This window comes from Cyprinodon variegatus, unplaced genomic scaffold (genome assembly GCF_000732505.1).
Source record: "Cyprinodon variegatus isolate N-32 unplaced genomic scaffold, C_variegatus-1.0 Scaffold666, whole genome shotgun sequence".
NCBI classification, from domain to species: Eukaryota; Metazoa; Chordata; class Actinopteri; order Cyprinodontiformes; family Cyprinodontidae; genus Cyprinodon; species Cyprinodon variegatus.
The window spans coordinates 93479-116112 of NW_015151119.1; the positions used below are offsets into that span (position 1 = coordinate 93479).

General features: G+C 39.8%; 1 protein-coding gene across 1 annotated transcript in view; it reads right to left on the reverse strand.

Moving 5' to 3' along the window:
- Positions 1–22634, reverse strand: part of col6a1 (collagen, type VI, alpha 1) — a 44237-nt gene that overhangs the window by 13928 nt on the left and 7675 nt on the right. The window contains exons 5-26 of the mRNA XM_015393993.1: positions 20934–21050; positions 20829–20849; positions 19720–19740; positions 19585–19629; positions 19455–19508; positions 19328–19372; positions 18334–18360; positions 18218–18244; positions 18074–18118; positions 17919–17972; positions 15388–15450; positions 15246–15308; positions 15110–15163; positions 14985–15020; positions 14832–14894; positions 14516–14578; positions 12703–12765; positions 10046–10108; positions 9899–9949; positions 9775–9810; positions 9453–9515; positions 233–298 (exon numbers count right to left, since the gene is read on the reverse strand). Coding sequence (XP_015249479.1) covers positions 233–298; positions 9453–9515; positions 9775–9810; positions 9899–9949; positions 10046–10108; positions 12703–12765; positions 14516–14578; positions 14832–14894; positions 14985–15020; positions 15110–15163; positions 15246–15308; positions 15388–15450; positions 17919–17972; positions 18074–18118; positions 18218–18244; positions 18334–18360; positions 19328–19372; positions 19455–19508; positions 19585–19629; positions 19720–19740; positions 20829–20849; positions 20934–21050 — 1140 coding nt within the window. The remainder of the gene's footprint in view (positions 1–232; positions 299–9452; positions 9516–9774; positions 9811–9898; positions 9950–10045; positions 10109–12702; positions 12766–14515; positions 14579–14831; positions 14895–14984; positions 15021–15109; positions 15164–15245; positions 15309–15387; positions 15451–17918; positions 17973–18073; positions 18119–18217; positions 18245–18333; positions 18361–19327; positions 19373–19454; positions 19509–19584; positions 19630–19719; positions 19741–20828; positions 20850–20933; positions 21051–22634) is intronic.

A 22634-nucleotide genomic window follows, 5' to 3' on the forward strand; every position in this document is an offset into this window, starting at 1 on the left:
ATGGGAGTGGGGAAAAAGCTGTTGAAGAATCTGCTGGATCTGCAGCAGATGCTGCAAAGCGTCTTCCCAGAGGACAGCAGGCAGAACAGTGGTTTTTAGGTTATGATATAAGTGATTTACATTTCATTTTTATTTGTTCTACTTCTAAAGTCTGTTAGAAACTTCTTTGATTTCTGTGTCTCATCTTATAAAAAACTCTAGACACACAGATCAATATTCTGGGTAATCTTACCGGGTCGCCCTCTCGTCCACGGTGACCTTTGGCCCCTTTGTCTCCAGCAGGTCCTGGCTCGTTGTTCTATAACAAGAAAAAGAACCAAAATCAAGACGAAAGTTTGCTACAGATTTTTTTCTCCAGTGAATGTAGCTTTGTTATGGACTGCTGCTTAAAAACAAAAAAAACAAAAAAAACAAAACAGCCACAATCTGCAGCAATGTGAAAAGTGAGTTTTCTATAGATATCCTTTTTCTTTAGCAGAAGATAAAATGCGATCATTGTTATCCTCTGGTAAATGAAAGTACTGCTTGTTGCAGCCTTAACACTGTAGAGCTTCTGTCGAAAGCATGGACATGTATTACACTTGGATTTAAAGACTACTCTGCTATAATTTTAAAGGGAAAACTGGATCCAATCTGGAGAGCATTTGTTGAAACACATATTTTCATGGGTGCTAAGAAAATATGCTCATAGAGAAGAAAGACCCATTGAGACATCATGCTTTTCACAAATATAGTGTCTTTTTTTGCCCATTTTTGCACCTAACAACCGCAACAAAAAATGAATATTCCACCTTATGTTTTATACATAATACCTAAACCGCTGTCAGCAAAGACTGTAAAGCATTTTTAATCCATTTTTGATCCCAGATTCTAAATGAACTCTCTGGCTCTATGTTTGGGGGTAATGGGGATTAAATCCCATCCCCAGTTTCAAGTCCTTTGTATCAGGGTTTTTTCAGCATTGTCCTGTATTCACTTCCAAACATCTTTCCATCAACTTCCCTGCCTCTACCCCAAAGCATGATGCAGCCAACACCACAGTGTACTCAAGGAAGTGCTCTTTATCACCATATGCACATTTTAATTGTCATCTGCATGGATTGTGACAAAATGTGACTGACACCTCTGTCTATCCTATCGTCCAACAGTGGCTCTTATTTGCCACTGTTTGAGAATCTATATCTAATATTTGTCTTGTCAACTGTTTCTTCCAAGCTCTGGATCTTTGCAGCTTCACCAGAGCTACCATGCAGGTCTGGGTTAAATACAGATTGTGTGACTTTTTAAGCAACTTGTTTGATGGTTTTATTAGTAAGATTAAATAAACGAATAAAACATGTAATTTTCGTTTTTCCTTTACAAGTATATGCTGGCTGGAGTTGTGTTACAACATCAAATCTATTTAAAATACAATAAGATATTTGGTTGGAACATGACAATATGTGGAACCATATTTACCATGGTATTAATATTTTGCAAGGCACTGTAATGAGAAAAGTAGACCAGCAGTATAAAGACCCACTTGTTTCACAATGAATAATAGACTAATTTGGCTGCTTTACCATTAAGTGGAACCAACTCAACAAGGCTTTGGTCTGGCAGGCTGTCCAAAACATTTGTTTAAAAAGGTTCACAAGAAGATTATAATACAAAATAATACAATTTTCATAAATTCTGCAATTATGGGAGCTATAAATCCATTTCACATGGAACAGCTGCAGGCAGAGTTGTCGAGGCATCTGCAGCTGCTGCTCTCTGATCAGCAAGTAATGTTCAATGTTTTCCACATTTTGGGGTTTTTTTTTTGTGCTAGACTGCAACCAGAACAAAAAGCTCCAAATCAAAGAAAGAATAAAAATCCATATTTTAGTTCTATCTTACAATATGTAGCATGTTGCACATTAAAGACTTGTTGGCTTTTTGGTTTTGGGAAGGAAGCAGGGAGCAGCTGAGCTTTGCGCCGTGAGGCACAACTGCTAATTCAGAGCAGATAGCCAAGTGGAATTTAAAATGGCTTCCAAATCTTCAAACATCTGCAGAGTTAAGACAACTTACCCCCTTCTAAGGAGAGCATATTCTTTAAAAGGTTAACTTTGCATTAATTTGAATGAAGCCCCTTGATACTGAGATTCTGTGGAAGCAGAAATCTGACTCTATGCACAAAAAAAATCATCAAATTAACGAAATACCCCAGCTCCTTTCCTGGGAAGTCCCATAAATCCTTTCTGCTCTTTGATCCGTGCTGAAATTCGACCCAAAAGAGCAGGGTCTGTTCCTCTACAACAGAGCCATGAACCACAGCAGACAGATATGGGAATGAAGAGACGGAGATGGTAATGGCAACCACCTGGCTTTGAATACACACACACACTCCTTCACACAGACGTCAGATTTTAGTGGGAAGACACACATGCTAGGTGCCCTTTGTAGAGTCGGTCAATGCAAACTTCAAAAGGCGGTGATCTGCAGAACATGGGCTGCATCATCCACAGTCACAAACACAACTCCCTGTCCTAGATTTTCATGGCGTCTTGCTTGCTGACTGACAGCCAGATGATCGGCTGCTTGTTCGACTTTGATCTGCATGAGTTACATTCACAGCTGGATACCAGAACTAAACGCACTCCGCTCTTTAATCTGCAGTCAGATTTGTAAAAAATATCCACACCTTTTGGTTTGTCTTTTCATTTTGAGAAACAAACAAAAGCGAGAGTACCATCGTCATTTGGAATAAAAAAATATCAATGGTTTACTGATAAAAAAATAACATTTGGCCATATTTGAGTCCAGCTGCTCTTAGCCAATACTTCAAAGAACGTCTATCCAGTCCTAACAGTTATCTATCATCAGCTTTGTACATCTACAGATGAACATGTCAGCCCATTAATCAGATCGCATGTAGAGGATTAGCTTCCAAATTTAATCAGAGATCAACCATTAAATACGTAATAGGGTTTGATCCAAACTGTTCAGATTATTGTTGTAGTATCCCTCTCACCCATTTCGGTTTCTTCCTGGGGTCCGTTTCATGAAGCAGGTTAAAAAAATTCTGATTCAAATCCGCAACTTTAAATTGATCTAGCCTAAAGTCAGAAACTCTGAGTGTTTGGTCTCACAATGGCTGCTATCAATTAGTTCAGTCAATTTTAACTAGGTCCCCTCAGAGTTAAACGCGTGCGCAACAAGTATGAAAAGCCATTATCATTGGAGCACCGATTTGACGAGTCACCATGACAACAGGCAAGAGGAAGTAGCTATTTCACCCCATTGGAACTAGAGATTTCAAGGCAGAAATGCAAAAAAATAAAATAACAAAGGAGAACGTGTTTAAAAGACAGAAACAGAGCTACAGCTACAAATGAGAGGAAGGTGGCGAAGGAGAAGAATGTTGCTCGAGTTAATTCGTAACTTTATATGAAGTGGGTCTATGGCAGGCCGTTTTTACATTTATTAAAGCACGCCTCTCTGTTGTTCCATTTTTAGATCACAAATCAATACTTCAGTAAAGCTAGTACATATCAACACGGCTTGCCATAGGTTTAATATTACGGGATTTTTCTTGAATGTTAGTAGATCAATGTATCTATTTAGGTGAAATCTTCTGGAAGCAGGTGAAAATAAAGTCTCTAAATTGTTCTAATATATAGAACCTGTGGATCATCTCATGTTGATTCAGTCTTCTTTTACATAGTAAAGTGGCTGTTTGCAGACAAATGGCCATTATAAACGGCTATCAGTCCCATAGAATGGCTTCAGATTGTGCCAGTAGGCTAATTGGGTTGTTATCATCTAGTGAATCCTAATCCTAACCCTAAAGTAATTCCTTTTCCCCTGTGGAATTAATGAATCTATTCATGTGTAATCTGATAATTATTTCAGTAGTTCCTCATGTATTGCAAATATAACTAAATACAAATAAAATGATCCGCATCTGGCTGATATTAAACAAACCAAAAACAAGTAATCTTATGCCCTGTCAGCTGAGTTGCAGAATCCTCAACCTATAAATATTTAATTTTCTGTGAAAAAGTGCCGATCATTCTTTAATAAGATCCTCGTCAAACGCACATGCAATGTTTGTTTTTAAAACTCAATGTGTCTAATGGACCTAGTGAATTACTTTTTTTTTATGCACAAATCTACGACAAAATTGAACTAAATCAGGAAATAAAAGAATGTGATTGGCAGTAAGGAGAGCGGAGACAGAGGACACTCCGAGTTTACTAAAGAAAACCTTCTACCGACCAGGTTAGGTCTGGGAAGAATGTTACTACGGTGACTCAAACAGAGGTTGAGGAAAATCTCTTTGTGAACCAGAAAAGTCAGAGTTTCCCAGGTAAACCTGCTTCGTGAAACGGATCCCTGGCCTCCAACACCTTATCCTCTAGCGTTACTATGTGCTTAGCTTCGACCCTACCATCAACGCAGAACAGCTTTCTGTCCCTGCTGGAGTCAAACACCTCCAAAGCATGTTGCTATCACCACCCTCACATCAATGCCATTCTTCTTCCCACTCTCTCATAAGGGTCAGTGTTGAAAAGTGATTGACCAACCTTTGTCCTGCTGACAGATTCTCCTACTCTGCAGCTCCTCCAGAGCTACTAATAGCCTCTTGACCTGCTCTTCAATAACAGTCAATATTTTGTGAATTGCTTACGGTGCAAAGTTCCCAACAGCTGGGCTATTATTTTTTAACCCACTCCTGCTCTATCCCCAAGCTGTCTGTAATTATTTATCAGGTGACTATTGAAACACAATTAGACATTTTTTCTGTTTTTAAACTATCAGAAAATCCCAATGAATATGTGGAAGTTTGTGGTTATAACATCACAGAGCGTAGGATGGGATACTTCTGCAGGGAGCAGAGGTAGAAGTGAGCAATCAGTGAATCTTGTGTTTCTTCATTGCAGTAGTAAACCTTTTAAATTGTGGAGTGGCTCTGGGAAAAAGAAAAATGTGAAAGTATTGTAATTATTTGTGTTTTTTTTCTTTGAAAATGATGAAAAACGGCCTTTACTTAGAACACAATTAGTCTGAACAAGAAAGCTCAGGCAGTAGAAATAAGAAAAAAGGGGATTTATTCATCATCACTGTGATTACATTTTATCTGTGGTTGAATATCTAAGTATTAGTGAAAGAGCAATAATGCTTTTCCCCTTTGAAAAATTGAAAATAGAAAAAACCCCTTCAAGCAGGAAACTAAATGGCAAAAACTGCAGCTAACTACAACAAAATAACATTTGCTTGTATAAAATCTAAAGTTTTACTTTTTGCTGTTAAATTTCCATTGTAGCAGCAGCTAACTTTAAACTTTAAAGAAAGGCATTCAACTGGGGCCTTTAGGACGGAAGCACATCAAAGAAGTCACTTCTGTTAAGAAAAAAAAAAGCATCAAAGGTCAACTGAAACTGCAGGAAGAAAAAGGATGCGTTTTTCTATCTGATAGACTGTCTTGCTGATTGTTAGGGACATCTGGAAAACCATCTGTGAGGAGAAGAAAATGTCCTTTTCTATGGAAACCCTGATATGATCCATGTGTGGGGTTGTTCCTGATCCAAAACAGAGGCCTTCCTTAGAATTCTGTTAGCTAAGAGAAAACTTCTTCCAACAACCCGGGGTGTGCACTGAGCACCGAGTCACAAGCAAAAAGTGATGAAACAAATCAAAAGAGAAGATTTGGTGCCAGAAGACAGGCTTAGCGATTTTCACAAAGCAAGCAGCCTAACTGAAGCAAACATCCTTTTATTAACTCTAAACACTAAGTTGAAAAGCATGGATCAGAATCAGCATGACAATCGCAATGACAGATGAAGCAACAGAGGTTATACAGTAACTATGTGGATTCAACACTGAAAGTGTTTTACTATTCTGGTGAAGTTGGTGTATTTGTATGAGTTCTTCCTTGGACAAAAGAGCCCCACAGAGGATGGTGAGAAGAGTCAATGAGTCATTTAATTTGCAGCCTCTACCAAGTCAACCATCAACATTGAAATCAAAACCACCCGACTTCCCATCAGCTTTCTTCCTCTCCTCTTAGTTTTCTTCCTTTCAGCTTTTTTTGTTGCAGCTTTCTTCCCCCCAAGCTTTTACAATGCTACACTTCTGTTAAGATCCTCCACTTTTTATCACTGCATTTATTTTAGATCTTAACTGTTTTAAAACAGTCGGCCATAGTTGCCCGTTACCTGTTTGAGTTTCTGAAAATTGGTTTGCTTTTTTTCACTGTACAAGAAGGGCCAGAGCTACCTCCATCTCCTTAGGAGGCTGAGGTCGTTTGGAGTGAGGCCCCAGGTTAAAACCTTCTATTACTCTGTGAAGGCATCATCCCTCCTCTACGCTGTCGTCTGCCGGGCCCCTGGCAGCACAGAGTGGGACAGAATGAGACTGGACAAACTGGTGAGAAAGGCCACTTCTGTCCTAGGCTGCGCACTGGACTAAGTGGAGGAAGTGGCTGAGAGGAGGGTGCTGTCCCAGCTTACATCCACCATGGACAACACCTTCTACCCTCTGCACCACACTGTAGAGCAGCTCAGCAGCTCCTATGGTTAAAGACTTTCACACCCTGTTTGCAAAAAGGAGCGCAACTCTACAATGCGACATGGTAATAATTTGTGCAATTACTATTTAATAGACTGTGCAATAACCCTGTATAATAATCCTGCTAAATAAGAAACTTCAGCTGTTTTATATATATATATATATATATATATATATATATATATGTATATGTGGACGCAATGTATATACTGTATATACCCCATGCATCTTTTCCTCCTTTTGGCAACTTCCTTCTTTTTGACTATTGAGCTGATGTAACAAGTAAATTGATCTCTGTGAGAATAAAGAAATAATTTACATTTGCTTGCATTGTGCTGACTTATGTCTAAGCTAGGTTTGCCACTTCTGGTCTAACAAAGTCCTTAGTTTTTCTTCTAGTTTTGCTTTAAATTACACAAGGTTGTTTCCATTTTTCAGCAAATAGAGATACACTCCTGTATTTTTTAGGTTGTCTTTTCTTCAGCCATGGTGATGATGTTGATAAAATGCTAAATAAGCAAATCTTTTAACCAGAACAAAGCTATAGGTTGATATGTTTTATCTATCATTTTCCCACAGCAGACCTTTATTTTACATATACGAAACTTGTCGGACTGCTAAAAATCATCACTGAAATCATTATGGGCTACAGGAATAAGCTTAGGACAGGAATCGCTTTGGATTCTTCTTAGGCTAGTTATAACAGAGTCTGGTTTTCTCTGTGGCGCATCTTTTGTTCAAAGTGGGGAAGTGCAATGAAATCTGGGTGCCTTAAATGGAAATGTGAAAAAGAAAGATGGCTGGTTTTGACACCAGAGCCACTCTAATAAACAACGGCTGTTTCTCAATATGCGTTCTTGAGCGTTCTCGTGTGCATGTGATACGTCATCAGCCTCAGCACGAGAACTGTTCCAATTGCAGAGAACGCCAGACCGAGAACGCACAAAATCCTTGGATGTTGTTCTCGCCCCGCCCTCTTCATCGAGTATGCATCAGAGCAGACTTGTCCGTTCTTGAGATTGACAGCTGTCCCAGCATGCACTGCGGCAGCAGCAGCTTTCAATGGAGCGCTCCATTGAATGTTAAAAGTTCTCTTTTCTGTTGCTGTTGTTCAATAAAAGCAAGTTTTAAGATCATTTGAGGCGAGAATATTATACTTTAAAGCGTCACTATATGGTCCATTTACCGATTTAATCCCTAATTAAAAAAAAAAGATTTCTGAAGTTGAGAGGACCGCGGCAACCAGCGGCGCTCCAAAGCTAACGGCAGCCAAGGCTAACTGCAGCCCGTCTGCAGCAGCCCTCTCTCTGCATAGCCAAGTGTGAAGGGCCGCTGGCTCTGATGGCAATTTTTTTTTTGTTTTATTTGGCAAAATATTCATTTGATTTGTGTTTATCTGCCTGTGTTAATTATCATTCCCCCACTAAATGAAAAGAGTCCAAATTTATTATCCACAGACTATTAATAACAAGAGGTGAAATGCAGCTCTAGACGAGCTGAGCGTGTGGTGACGTCACGAGTACGCTTCTGTTCCAATTGACCCAGATTTATATTGCGTGCTACCATTCTCACAAAGTCCAGACTTTCCTGTGTTCTTGCCAAGACCGGAATTGACGAGAACTTCTCGTGAATTGGGAAACGGCCAACCTTTTTTCAGTGTAGTCCTGTTTCTCTGACTGTGACTAACTGGATGTGCTCTCTTCCTCCATGAAATGGGAGCTGGCTTTAGCTCGTCTGCCTGGCTGTGTGTTTCCTGGACGGGGCAACCTGTGGAGCTGGTTGACAGTTGCCTTTTGTATCTCTGCTTCTGTCTCCTTGAACCCCAGTCGGCCTCGGTAGATGGCCACTCCCAATGAGCATGGTTTTGCTTGATGTTTCTTCCTGTTAAAAGCTAGTTTTTCCTCCTCACTGTCGCTACAAGCATGCTCAGTGTGAGGGATTGCCTTTGAATTAATGAGTCGATGCAATCCACTGGTTTTCCTTAGATAGAAAACTTTGAATCAAGTTGACTGTATGATCTGGCTGAATTGTAAAGTGCCTTGAGATGACATGTGCTGTCTCTATGTAAATAAACTGAATTGAATTGAACCTAGACTCATTACCTAAGTTTTACACCTTTGCCTACAAGATCTGTGGTGTCTTTATCTTCTCACAGAAAAAACTGATAAATTAACTATAAAGAGATAACTTCTGACATAAATTAAATCCGATCCATCGTAAGCTCAGCTGATACCTCACTCTAAATCTAAAACTTATGTTGTATGACTGGTGTTAAACAAAGAGAAGAGTTTCACTGATGTACAGAGGAAGCAAAATGCAAACATGTAAAGGTGTTTATATTTCACAGAAGTGGAGCCTTGGAAATGCAGTAATTTTACTGTAAACACACTTGGGTCAAATGTGAGGTTAAAGCGTTGAAGTATGCTAGCTGCATGGACACGCATAATTCCCACACATTGACACTCAGTCACACATGCGCTTGGGCAGCAATGCAGCCTCTTCATAGCCTGCGCTCATTTCCTGGTATCCTTGACAACGACATATACACAGCTGCATCAGCTCAAAGTCCTAATGGCACACACATTCATAGAAAAAAAAAGTGTCTAGTTGTTCTGGAAAAAGGATCTCCAGCTGCAGAACAGGAGGGCAGTGTGGAGACAAGAGGAGGGAAAGCCAAAAATAAGTTTGAAACGAAATATGTTAAGTATGAGCAAAAGTCTGATACCCAGCTGGCAATCAAAAGAAAACTAAGCAAATTTTTGTACCTCATCTGATAAAAGAGGATAACAACAATGATATACTTTTACAAACACCGTGACTCATGTCCTGTCAGCAACAGCTTCCAACAGGATAAAACGAGATTCAGGGCGAGTAAAACAAACACAGCAAAGGAAATAAATATAAGGAAGACTCACATCTCTGCCTGGATCTCCAGGCTCTCCGTCATCTCCTTTAGGTCCGGGAGTTCCCTTGCTACCCTGTAGGTCAAAAAGCAAATGTGCAGAGGTCACTTACAGGAAAATTAGCATGACAACCAATTTTCCACAGCAGTAATTCAAGCAAGAGCCTCTGGACTCAGATGTTTCAGCTCAAACTCAGCAAACATCTTCATTTAACCACTTTATGATGTGATTCTTCATGAAAACGGTTTCTGTGTGAATCACATCTGATGTGAGAGGGATAGTATATGTAATTGTTTAAAGGTTAGGTTGAAAAGTGAATTTAAAGATGACCCACCGGCTCACCAGGGTCTCCACGGGTACCAGGATAACCCTTTAAAAAAAGGATAAAAATTGTAATGTTTACTATATCTCATTCAATCAACAGACGAGATATGAAAGAATCAAATGAAAAGTTATACTTGGAAGCCTTGACAGCCTTTTGTGCCATTCCCTGGAAGACCAGGCTCTCCCTGAAATACAGAAAAAAAACAAAAACATAAGTTTAAGATCTATGATGGATGGCACTCCTTAATCTCTGGAACAGTCCCAGACTCCCCCTTCCTCACCCTATCTCCCATTGAGCCTCTGTCTCCTGGTGCTCCTTTGATTCCTTTTGGTCCTTTGGGGCCCTGGGTGATAAAAGCAAAGTTTAAAAACAAGTTAACTCTAAATCAGTTTTGCGACTGAATGCATTGGGAATACAGATATACGTTAAATATATTTAAACTCCTTGAGTGGTTCCTGAAATCTCCTCACAAAAGTTATTATCACTAGATCAATTTGTCTAAAGGAAAACCTATAACAGTGTTTGTGCAAAGATTTAGCAAAAAGGTTAATGCAATCTTCAGTTAATGAAATCCTCAGCACTGTGTTGTTCTAGTGTGGAAGAGATTTACAGCCGCTTAAAAGTCAGAAACTGCAATCTGATTCACTTCCTGACGTGTGAGATAAGAAGTGTGATAAGTAGTGCTGATGGACTTGAATAGATTTTCTGATGGCGGCGCTTGAAAATGAGAGGAAATGCTTGGGGACCGATATGTCTGCAAGGACTCTGCAGCATCATTAGTAGACTTAGATCTGTCCTTTAGCCATCGCTGTTTGGGTTTCTGTTTTGTGTAACAGAGCGATCAGAGCATATTCATAAACTTCTTCCACTTTTTATTACAGACTTCTAAAAGCAACCTGCAGTTTTCTTTAGACAAATGTTTGTACTGTAGTTCATAAGAAGAAAGTAAAAATGTCTCAAGAGCATCCTTAACACTTCTGAAGCTAGTCCAGTAAAGTATGTACAGATGCATCTAATGCTTCAGCTGCTCTTGTGTTCAATGACAGAGAGCGGTTTAAAATATATTTGTTTCAGTGGGTAAAAAGTAGTTTTAATATATTTTAATGTGAGAAAGTCCCCCTCAACACATCGTCTGCGCTGTCAGTTCATCAAGATTCCAAATCTGGTACTGCCTTAAAATATTATTTTACTGTCGGAGCTGCACAGACCGACGTATACCGGTGGAGCGCTGTCACTGGGAATCCTCAGCAGCTGCCTCAGGCCCGGTCGCCTCTTGAGGTTTTTCCCTACTGTTAGTGGCGGCTGGGAGTAGATGTTAGCGTTTTTCTGGTATGTGTTACACACTGCAGGCACCAGGATAATAAAAGTAAAAATTTTTGGCCGGCAGTTTTCAATATTTTCAGTTAATTTAGGCGTTAAAAACTGTTTCAGAGGAGGGATAATAGCAATCTGTATCAGCAGTGCTGTGTCCGTCTCCCTGCCAGCTCCCAGATCTAGTTCTGTGATTGGTTGATGTAGCATGTTATGCCAGCATCTGCTTGTGAAGTGCGTCATGTGCCTCAGATGCTCAGAAGCTCATGAGGCACTGCTTCAGCTGCTCCGATGCATAAAGATGCGCTGCTCCTGCTGCTACAGACGCGCTGCAGGACCTTTTGATGTGCCTTGATGCGCGTCAATCATTGACTTTGCATATAAACCGGATGCTTTTGCTGCCTGAAGTGCGTTAAGTGTGAATGTAGCATTAAGTTCTCTGGGGCAGTTTCTCAGTTCCCCGCAGCATGCTGCCACCACCATGCTTCAGGATAGGGATAACGTTAACTGGCCTATTGGTCAGTCTCTGACTTTTTTTAAAGGAATATAGAAAATTTGATTCTCCTGGTTGGAAATTCTCTAAGATAATCTTTCTAACTGAATATAAGCAGGCCATCAAGAACTTTTTTGTGAGAGGGTGATTCTTTCTGACCAGTCTACTATACAGCTCTGACTGGTAATGTGCTTAATCAATGACCGTTGGATCTTTAAAGTGGGTATCCTGCCTTCACTGGAGTCCATCTCCAGTGAATTCCAGGTCAACATTTTGACCAAGGCTGTTCTTCCCTGATTACTTAAGTTTGTTTGAAGGGCCAGAATCCGAGAGGATACAAGTGGCTCCGAACCCTTACTCTATCTAACTAATACAATACTGTTCTTACATTTATTGAAAGATAAGTGTTAATCATAAATTGTGGAACTAAATAACTAAACAAGGACTAAGAAAGTTAAGTTTACTGTCTGAAAGCTGCACTAAGCGAAATTTTGTTTTGTATACACTCTGTGTATACAAAATATCCACTCTGTGTATACAAAATGTCAATCAATTTGTCTAAATATAAAGGGCTGGTTATCCTCCCACAGCAGTGTGTCACAGTGAGCTTGTCACGGATATTTTTGATTTATGCCCAATATTGAAGCGCTGTTATTCCACGCCACAACGCAAGAGGGACAATCACGAACTAGCTGTGGGCCTAGATATGATCGAGGCGGTGAGGAATTGGAAAAACACAAGGGGCAAGTTAGCGCAACAATGGAGGGAAATGAGGGGATCAAGGTGGAAAAAGCGTCCCAGTGTTCTTGTGCACCTCTCTCTTCTAGCTGTTCCATCTTCACGAGTCGTTTTCCACAATGGCGGTCATACAAACAAAATAAGCCGGTAAGGTACCAAACAGGAAGCATGCATAGCGTAGAGCGGATGTAAATTTGACCAATCAGATGCCTCCTATCTGAGGTCACCTACAATTTTAGAGCGGTGCACCAGAGTGGTGGCGGAAGGGGCAGGGTCATATTTGCGTTCACTGCGAAACACACGCAGACCACAGATTTTGAGTATAAATCAGCCTTTAGTCTAATGAAGAAAATCCGAATTGAACCCTTCAGAAATTGATAACGAACGTGACATACCTCTTGTCCAGCTTCACCTTCGTCTCCCCTGTAGCCAGGAGGGCCTGCTCTTCCTGGATCACCCTGGAAACAGAAGTTAAAAAGACAGTTAAAACACTTGTGACCTGTGACTTGAACTTATTTTTACACCAATAAAAACAGGTTAATTATGTGCAATTACAAGGCAGAAACAATCAGCATAATTATCACATTTTAATGACTATGTGTTTTATACTTTTCTTTTTCATGTAAAAAAAGTAAAGAATCCTTAAGAATTAAGCAGCACATAAAGGCATAAAAAAGAAAGTTCTTTATTTTTCACTATGTCATGATTTTACATAGAAACTTATCTTTAACTGGAGCCATATGCTGTGAAATCATCTTGTTTCTCTTAGTCACTCTTTAAAATTAGTAAAACAAGAGAACATGCAATTGAACTAAAGCAGATGAGTTCTTATCATCTAATCTAACTACGAACTACAGCACAATCAGACGACAAATTTGAACATAAATACAGGATATATGTAAAGAATAGCACCAACTGGCACTTTGAGGATGTTAGTAGAGAGGGATAAGAACAAAAGTCTTCAGATTGACTATTAAAGGACAGAATGGCATTAGATACAACAATTAAATGCCACTTTATCAAGAGTTTTCTGCCCTACAACCCTACTCTGCCTTAGATTTAAGTCTGTGTTTTTTGGTCAGCTGTTTAACTTGCTGTGTTTTTAATTGGGAGTGGAAAAGCTGCCGTCTCGGCCAGGACCACCTTACAGAAGACATTTGGAAATTGACAGTGTTTCTTTTCCCCACTGAAAAATATTAAAAAGGTTAAAAAAAACTAAAAAGAGTGGAAATGAAGCCAAACAAAACATGAATAGTTCGGAAAATATTTCATCGCCACTATCAAGCAAGAAGAAATTATCTAGTCCTCTCATGTTTCACTGGCTTCTTTGTGAAAAAGTCTATAACTCTTAAAAATATTGCACGGCTTTGCATGAAAACCTGGAGGACGTGACCGATAGACTGACAGAGAGCTAAACCCAGAACTCTGGGTGATCTTTAGATCTCAAGATCTCTCTCTGTATCCTCCAACCTTGTCAAAATGTTAGAGGAGAGGACTGACTGGCTTACTGACAGGAGCTAGTTGTAAAAACATTATGAAAAGGGGAGCAAATTATTATGTGGAAAAAAAGATGACATATAAAAATGTATTTCTTTGCATAGACTTTTCCCAGTAATAGTAATAACTGCAAGGTGTCATTGGCATCAATACTAACAGAGATGTCCTGAATCAGTGTGGATACATACTTAAAGGCATGCTAAGGTTTTACAGTGGGAGAGCTAGCTACTCAGATGTTCCATCTGTTTAAGAAGATGGACTGTAGCTGCCAAGTATGTACTGAGCTCCTACCAGCAAAGGAGGCCCGCTCAAAAGGACCATTGAAGAGTTCGGACATCACAGAATTAACCACAGCAAATGTTACGTCTTATTTTCATTACCCTGCCTGCAGCCTCGTTAAGAAAACCCCACTCAGGGTTTGGCTCAAGCAGGTGGAGAGAAGAATTGAGTCAGAGGGGAAAGAGTGAGTGGTGATGACGCATTAAAGAGGAGTAAATGCTGAGAATTAGAATTGGGAGGAGTGGGCAGCTCTCATGGCGCCACAGCCAGGCTCCTTCTGCTAAGGCATCTAACCTGTGAGCTCTCACTTTACAGGAAATATAAAAGCTCATGCTCAAGTTCTAAGATATCCACGGGAATTAGTAAACTATATGAAAAGTGGGAACAAAACATGATTCAAAGAAAGTTTTTTGCCTATTATGTGTGTCTTACAGGTTCTCCGTTGTCACCGGTTGTGCCCTCCCTTCCTGGCTCTCCACGTGGTCCCGGATCGCCCTGACAGGAAAGAGAATCATTTCAAAAAGCGACCTACATATAAAACCCACAGAGCCAGTTTTCACGTACAAAGTTGTATCAATGGGACTGGATGAGGGGGATTTAAGAATATCAGTTCAGTTAGGGTGAGTGCTCTTGTTGATTTAGCTTCGTGGCCAAACTGGTTTTCCTCAGAATTTCTTCAGAAACGCAGCTTGGAATCCAAGAAAGCAAATCATTCAATTCTCTCCTCAGCTCTGCCAGAATCACTTACAGGGTCTCCTTTACCGCCTCTCCTTCCTCGAGGACCTGGCTCCCCCTTGTCACCGATTTTCCCCTGTGTGGGATTTTAAAAGACATTAACACAAACTCACACTTCTCTGGAATACAAACACACTAAACCAAAGTCGATATCAGTTCTACTAACGCCTTCTCCATTTGGTCCGGGTGGTCCGGGTCGGCCCTGAAAAACACAGATATACAGGAAATTAAAAGACAAATTTAAGGAACATGAAGGCGACATTGTAGGTAAGAAGAAGTGACGTCACCTACATCATCACCACGATCTCCTCTGTCCCCAGGAGGTCCACGAGAGCCCGGATCTCCCTGTCACAGAGCATACAGTTAGATGTATGTGACAGCTGCAGCTCTGTCTGCTTTTCAACTTTCAATGTTTCAATGGACTTACCTTAGGTCCTGGAGGCCCATAGTTTCCAGGTCTTCCCGGTTCGCCGGCTCTTCCTGGTTCTCCCTAAAAAAAGTCAGAATCTTAAAAGTTTCTGCCAGAATCTGAGGAACCTGAGAAAGCCATAGCTGAGGAGTCATCTCACCTTATCTCCTTTTCTTCCATAAGGACCAGAGTCACCCTTCGGTCCAGGCTCTCCCTTCAGGCCCTTGAGAAACACAGCATAAGAACAGATTTTAGTAGAAGGTAGAAAGCGGTAGCCAGAGCCAAAACGGTCTGCTGTACTTCGATGATCATATAAGCTCATGTGCGACTTTGTTTACAGCAAGACTGCCTGGCTTCATTAATTCAGTCTGACAGCAAAAATGTAAACAAAGACATGATTAAAGAGGCAAGGAGCCTCTGTCTGTCTGCCTTATGGGATGCAGACACAGGGACGTTACCATGACACAAAACGTTGGAAAATAGCTGATCTGTGAAAAAAAAGAGGCTCCGGCTTCGAGGCAGATCCAGAAGTGATTTGAGTAGACTTGTTTACAGATCAGTTTCCTAAGTGTCTTTTGTGTTTACACTACTTTAAACCTCTTGAGTAAAATAATAGACGATTAAAACAGCATTTTTAAAATATCTGTTGTAATGATTGTTTCTAACTTTATTTAATCTTATGGTAATACTGAAAAAAAGCCTGAGTATACAGTCATCTATCTGGCCACCCAAATGTTTCCTAAACCCTTGAACTTCTGTCACATAACCGCAAATGTCAGAATCATTATTTGACATGAGCAATTAGAAGGGTGGATTTTTGCATTTGGAGGCAGCCCGTTAGAGTGAATACTTTGTAGAACCAACCTTTACTCTAATAACAGCTGCAAGTCTTTTGGATTATCTCTCTACCAGCTTTTGCACTTCGGCAAAACTCTTTTCTGTCCTAAATAGATCAAGATTAGTTTGATTCTATGGAGAGCATATTTATAGAGCTTTAATCTAAACTATTTCCCATCTTGCATCATGGTTACGGGATAATGAAGAATAGCATTCCCTCACCATGAGGCTATAACCCCCATGTTTCACAATGGCGGTGATGAGTACAGTTGGCTTTGCACACTCATGGCTTCAGCTTTAAAGATTCAGAATAAGTAGTGCTAAAATGTAACATGGCAGTAGCCAGATTGATATGTGTAGAACTAAGTTGAGTTCTACATTATCAATCTGGGATGGCTGCCGTTAAGTCTGTCCGTGACAAGCAGGGACGTTTAGTACAATACTTCAAACTGATTGGACGACATGCCAGCAAGTACCCGCCTTCCATAATATGCTTTCAGCCAGTCATAGCAGCAGATCGTGATGTTTCAGGCGTGCGCCAGGAATGACAGTTGGGACTGTCATTCCTACATGTCCGGCCCCAAAAAACACTGCTGGCATGTCATTGGTCCAACTGGCTAGTTGTTAGGAGACGGACGTATTAGCGGTAGTCTTTTAAGATGGATTTATTGTAAGACTGAAAACTTAGATATCGCGACAATTCAGCTTGCAGTGCTAGGTTAGATAAAATGCACGTACAGGTTTTTAAAAAATTTTTTTATATACCAATTAGGTTTTATCAATTAAACTGAGCAGTTAGCATGTTCTACTGGAAGTTGAAAATGGTAACAAAAGACAGATAATGTTCTAAATCATGTTATTCAGGGATTGGAAGGGAAAAAAATCCTTTTTGCGAAGAATAATGGATGCCTCTCTCTTTGCAGGCTGTTTTGACATTATACTTTTTTTTTTTTAGTTTTAGAAACAGGCTACAATATTTTATTTCATTCATTAATTTTATCGCTTTGGTTTAATTGTCTAATTGGAAGTAATTGCATTGCTTCCGGCTTCATTAATCCGTGCCTACATATCTTCATACACATTCTTTCTTTATTAATAATATTCTAGTATTGTTATTTCTGACAGTTCTAATGTGTTTACATGCTCACAGATCTCCATTGTCTGGCATTGTTCAATTGTCCAATGTCTCCTTTGTGGCAGCAATTACAGAAAAAAACAAAAAGGCTTATCAGTTTATATCTGACTTTCAGAAAAAAAACTTCAAAAACTGCAGCCACAGTTAAGTTCCAGATTTGTACTTGGTAAATATTTACATTTGCATATCCTCTACCTAGGAATTTACACAGTTTTGTCAGAATCTGATCTGCATATTGATGAATTCACACATGCAAATGGAGGTTTGGAGGCGCTGTCTGCTGAAATGCAAAGGCAGACAGCCTAAAATGCACAGACCTTCTGAAGATCAGGCCCTTAGTGTTTTACAACAAAATTACATTTTGTTCTAATCTGATTACGGTAACTGCTTCCACATGTTTGCTGTGTTCCCATGGCAAAGTTTTGGCTTTACTTTAATGGAGGCTTACTTCTCATTAGTCTTCTATAAAAGGCCAGGCAGCTGGTGGATGCTATTAATAATTAGGTCATACTGAAGTGATTGTTTGCATTCTTTCTCTAGATTTCTTAGTTTAATGAAAGACTTCAAAACATTTAATGGCTGATACCCATAGAAGGCTGAATATGATGGAAATTCCCTTTTTCCAATTGGCTAAAATTGAAACAGTCTGGTGAAACAAATGCAAATGAGGTGAAAACAATAACTACTTAATTAGTCTAGGGTCAATTAATGAAACTCACATCAGATCCAGGAGCACCTTTACAGCCAGGAAGGCCGGGGAAACCAGGTTCACCCTGATGAGAATAAAAAAAAAACATGTGGTGAGATACATCCTTTAAAACAACGAGGAAACGGATGAACTGCTGTCAGATGTTGTCAGATGTGCTGCTCTTACCTTGCGTCCATCGATTCCATCCAACCCTCTTTCACCTTTGCCTCCCTGATAAGGAGGGACAGATGGAAGAAATATTTATTAGTATGAAGACAGTAGATTTAAAAAATCTCCAGGCCAAATATAAGAGAGTAAAGAATATCTCACCTTGTAGCCTTTGTGTCCTCTTCCACCCTATAGAAAAACACATGCTATGAGCCTTACAGAACTGACTGTATTCAGAATATAGTTGGAAAATTATGAGATGCCATATCTGCCAGTACCTTGTCTCCTTTTATACCACGGTCTCCCTGCAAGAAGAAAAACACAAATAAGTCTTTCATAATAACCAAAAGGATTAAGAATAAAGGCAGCATTACATAGCTAATTGTCTGTTCCACTGATTGGGAAAACATATCAAAACTGACAAAGTTTATCAGAAATCCATGTTTTGATAAATGTAAATGAATCATTCAATGAAATCAGATGTCTTTTATTGTTCATATAAATTTTTTCCCCTTGAAAATTAGGTCAAATCCTTGATATGAGGAATTTGATCATATCTGAAAATACAACTGGTTAAAAGCCATTGTCTTGAATTGAAAATGCATCTTAAACTAGTGACTATTTTTTTTCTCCATATTATCAAACTTATCTGAGCAGAATCAAATGCTCAGTGTTCACCTTTACATGTCAGATGAACTCATACTCTGATATGGAGGATAAACTGAATATATATACTTGTCTTTTGCTTGACTGGAGGATGGAAAAAAAGCCAAACTATGAAATAACCCATCTGGTTGGTGTAGCTTTTAGTTGTACTCAAATGTAAAATAACACAATACCAATACCAGCTGTTAGCCTAGCTGGCTTGCATTCAGTGGTGGAGCCAGACAATTTTCAAAGGGGTGGCCAAGCAGTGGCCAATGGGCACTGAAGGGTGGCCAAAAACGGATAAGCAGAGCAGGGTCCATTTAGTTTGTACCAACAGGAAAGTTATTTGGCTCTAAGTTATTTTAACATTTTATGTTGATCATAGCTTTTTGTGTGTTTTACACAAATCCATGAGAAAAATAGCATAATAGTAATGTTGTCAATCGTCCATTAGTGTGTGAATTTTGCTTTTGTCTACCTCAGGACTACATAATTAGCCAAATCTAATACCAAGCCACTAAATAATATAAAATATAGAAAAAGGGGGGCTTGAATTTGACCAAGGTTTGCTCAGGCTAATGTCACCATGTTGAAGCTCTTTTGTCACTTCCAAATTTCCTTTACCTTCATCCCAGTGTATCCAACTGGACCAGGATCACCAGTATTGCCCTGTGAGAAAGAGGAACACATATTACCTCAAAATGTCATCATTTTGCAAGAAAAGGCTAAAAAAAGAGGTTAAAGGACTCACCCCTGGGCCGACATCACCTTTCTCTCCTGGCATTCCCGGTCGACCTCTCTCTCCCTGAAGAAAGAGAAAAGTCAATGTGAGTTTTCAAGTTTTTTGTCATTGATTACTGCTCTGTTGCTAAATAACTTACAGGGCTGCCAGGTTCCCCTTTTGGTCCTTTTGGCCCTCCAGGAGGCTGCAAATATAAACAAAGATAATTGTTGAATACAGCATGGGACAGAGATAAGAGTTCATTATAGAAAAAGATAAAATCATGAACACTTACATTGCAGTCAAAGGAGCAGCACTGCAAAAGGAGAGGAGAAATGTCAAAACAGGAAAGAGCTGGAAAACAATGTCCTCTATCTATGCTATAACCTTTACTGTACAGGAAGAAGAAAAATAGCCAAAACAACCGCTGTCTCAGCCATTTTAATCAGTAATTCAAGCTAATTTCAACATCCTACCCACTTCCTTAGCAACCATTATATATCCTGACAGTGTGAATCTCAATCCGAATACCTTAAATTGGCAAGGACATATAAGGACATATAAGCCTCGGCAGAGGTGCTTCAGCAGTCGCCATAATAAGAGGTGTCTGTATAGTGCTGGCAGTAAGGAAGGAGCCAGGAAGAGGAAGCAGGATGCCTTCTATCACCAGTCCAGTTAGCATAGGGACCGCGTGACGTCCAGCAAGGAGTTATACCCACAATCCATGGCGTGACAGGACATATAGACTCAGCCGGCCTCACAGTTTACCAGAAATCTTCATGTGTTCTCTGTTCAACAAATGCTAATGGTCACATCTTCATAAATTTTAGGTTTTATAACAAAAGGTTACACTTGTTTTACTTTTGTTTTTGTTTTATTTGTAGTTCTTTTCTGGAAGCCTGTAGTCCTTATTTAACAAACATTATTCATGTGTGTGTTCATAGCGTAATGATATCAGTAAGGCTGAAATCTGGATTCAGCAAAACAGTCCGGAGCTCCCTTCCTACCCTGGATAGTGATCTTAATTCCGGCCCCGCAAAAGGTGAAGGCAGAGAGGCTAGGAAAGGAGGTAGGCGGATCAGGTATTCGGAAGGAACCTGAAGTTAGGCAGGGTTTGGACCTGAGTGGAACCAGGTGATCAGACTAAGCCTGACTGGAGGATTATCATAAACAGTAAATCTGCTGCTATATGGTGTTTTTAGACATATCAGGCAGATATAGCATATTGTGACCTCTGTGGCTGTCAATCAAGTGTTTTACATTAACTAGCAGTGAGTTCCAACATGTAATGAAACAAAAAACTTTCAATTTTAGAGATAATCTTGGGGCTCAATCTAGAGGACCACCATTACTAACTGACTCTAAAGAAGTATCTACCCCTAACATGTTATTAGAAAAACATACCACATCCTTGGTCTCATTGGTCTGTAAAGGAAAAGAGATAGAAAATGATTAGTTCTTTGTAAACTTGTCCTATTAAGAAAAAGAGCAATGAGAGAGAATACATACAATCATACTGATGATGGTTCGAATAGTTTCAATTTTTTTGGCGGATCTGGTTTCGTCTGCAGCAGTGAAGTTCTGCCTGTAGCTCTGGTCCGTGGCGATGATGGCCAGTCTGGTATCCTGGTAAGACAAAAAACATAAACATGTTTACCTTCAGCTCTGAAAGAGCTACTATTATCGTACCTTAGTGATCAAAGAAGGGTTCAGCCGAATCTTTTTTTATGGTTAATCTCTATGTAAAACAATTAGCAAATCATCTTTAAACTTTTGCAAGGATGTTTGCTTTTCTAAAAAAATATTATTATTAAAACCTTTGTAAACAAGTTAGAATATTCATACATAGAATTTTGCAGCAGACAACATTAGTTTTAGATTTTAAGGAAAAACACAATGTCATAATATACAATATATAATATAAAAATAAATATATAGAATTTGCGGGGCTGCTAAATGGCGCAGTGACCCAGAGCAAGAAGGTTGACGTGTTCTCCCTGAGCATGCGTGGGTTCTCTCCAGGTACTCCGGCTTCCTCCCACAATCCAAAAACATGACTGTTAAGTTAGTTGGCTTCTCTAAATACTCCTTAGGATTGTGAGTGTGCGCGAAAATGGTTGTTTGTCCTGTTTGTCTCTGTGTTGCCCTGCAACGGACTGGCGACCTGTCCATGTTATAACCCGCCTCTCGCCCATAGATTTTGGAGATTTGCACCGGCACCCCTCATGATTTCACTTGGCATAACCGTGACAGAAAATGGATGGATGAATGTATAATTTGCTTCTTTTGTCTTTACACAGACAGTGAGAGTAATGCAACTTTTCTTTAACCTTACAATAAGCTCCTACTTTATATTATCATTGATTCAGCTTTACAATTTTTCAAATCCCAGCATCTTTATGAGCAGATTTGAAAATGACAGAGCTCTCACAGGATGTAATATTTATGCCATTAAGGAAATTCTACATATTCTAATTTTTCTGCCCTTGAGGCCCACAATGGATGGATATTTTTAGTGAGTGGGACTCTAGAGCTCACAGAGAACTAGTATATATGCACTGCCTGGCCAAAAAAAAGGGGCACTCACTCTAATACTTTGTTGGACCGTGTTTATCTTTGATTACAGCACGCACTGTGGCATTGTTTCGATAAGCTTCTGCAATGTCAAAAGATTTATTTCCATCCAATGTCGCATAAATTTTTCACCAAGATCTTGCATTGGTGATGGTAGAGTCTGACCGCTGCGCAAAGCCCTCTCTAGCACATCCCAAAGATTCTCAATGGGGTTGAGGTCTGGACTCTGTGGTGGCTAATCCATGTGTGAAAATGATGTGTCATGCTCCCTGAAAAAGTCTTTCACAATTTGAGCCCGATGAATCCTGGCATTGTCATCTTGGAATATGCCTGTGCCATCAGGGAAGAAAAAGTCCATTGATGGAATAACGTGATCATTCAGTATCTTCAGGTAGTCAGTTGACCTCATTCTTTGAACACATACTGTTGCTGAACCTAGACCTGACCAACTGCAGCAACCCCAGATCATAACACCGCCCCCACAGGCTTGTACAGTAGGCACTAGGCATGGTGGGTGAATTACCTCACCTGCCTCTGTTCTTACTCTGATTCGTCCATCACTCTGGAACAGGATAAATCTGGACTCATAAGACCACATGACCTTCTTCCATTGCTCCACAGTCCAATCTTTATGCT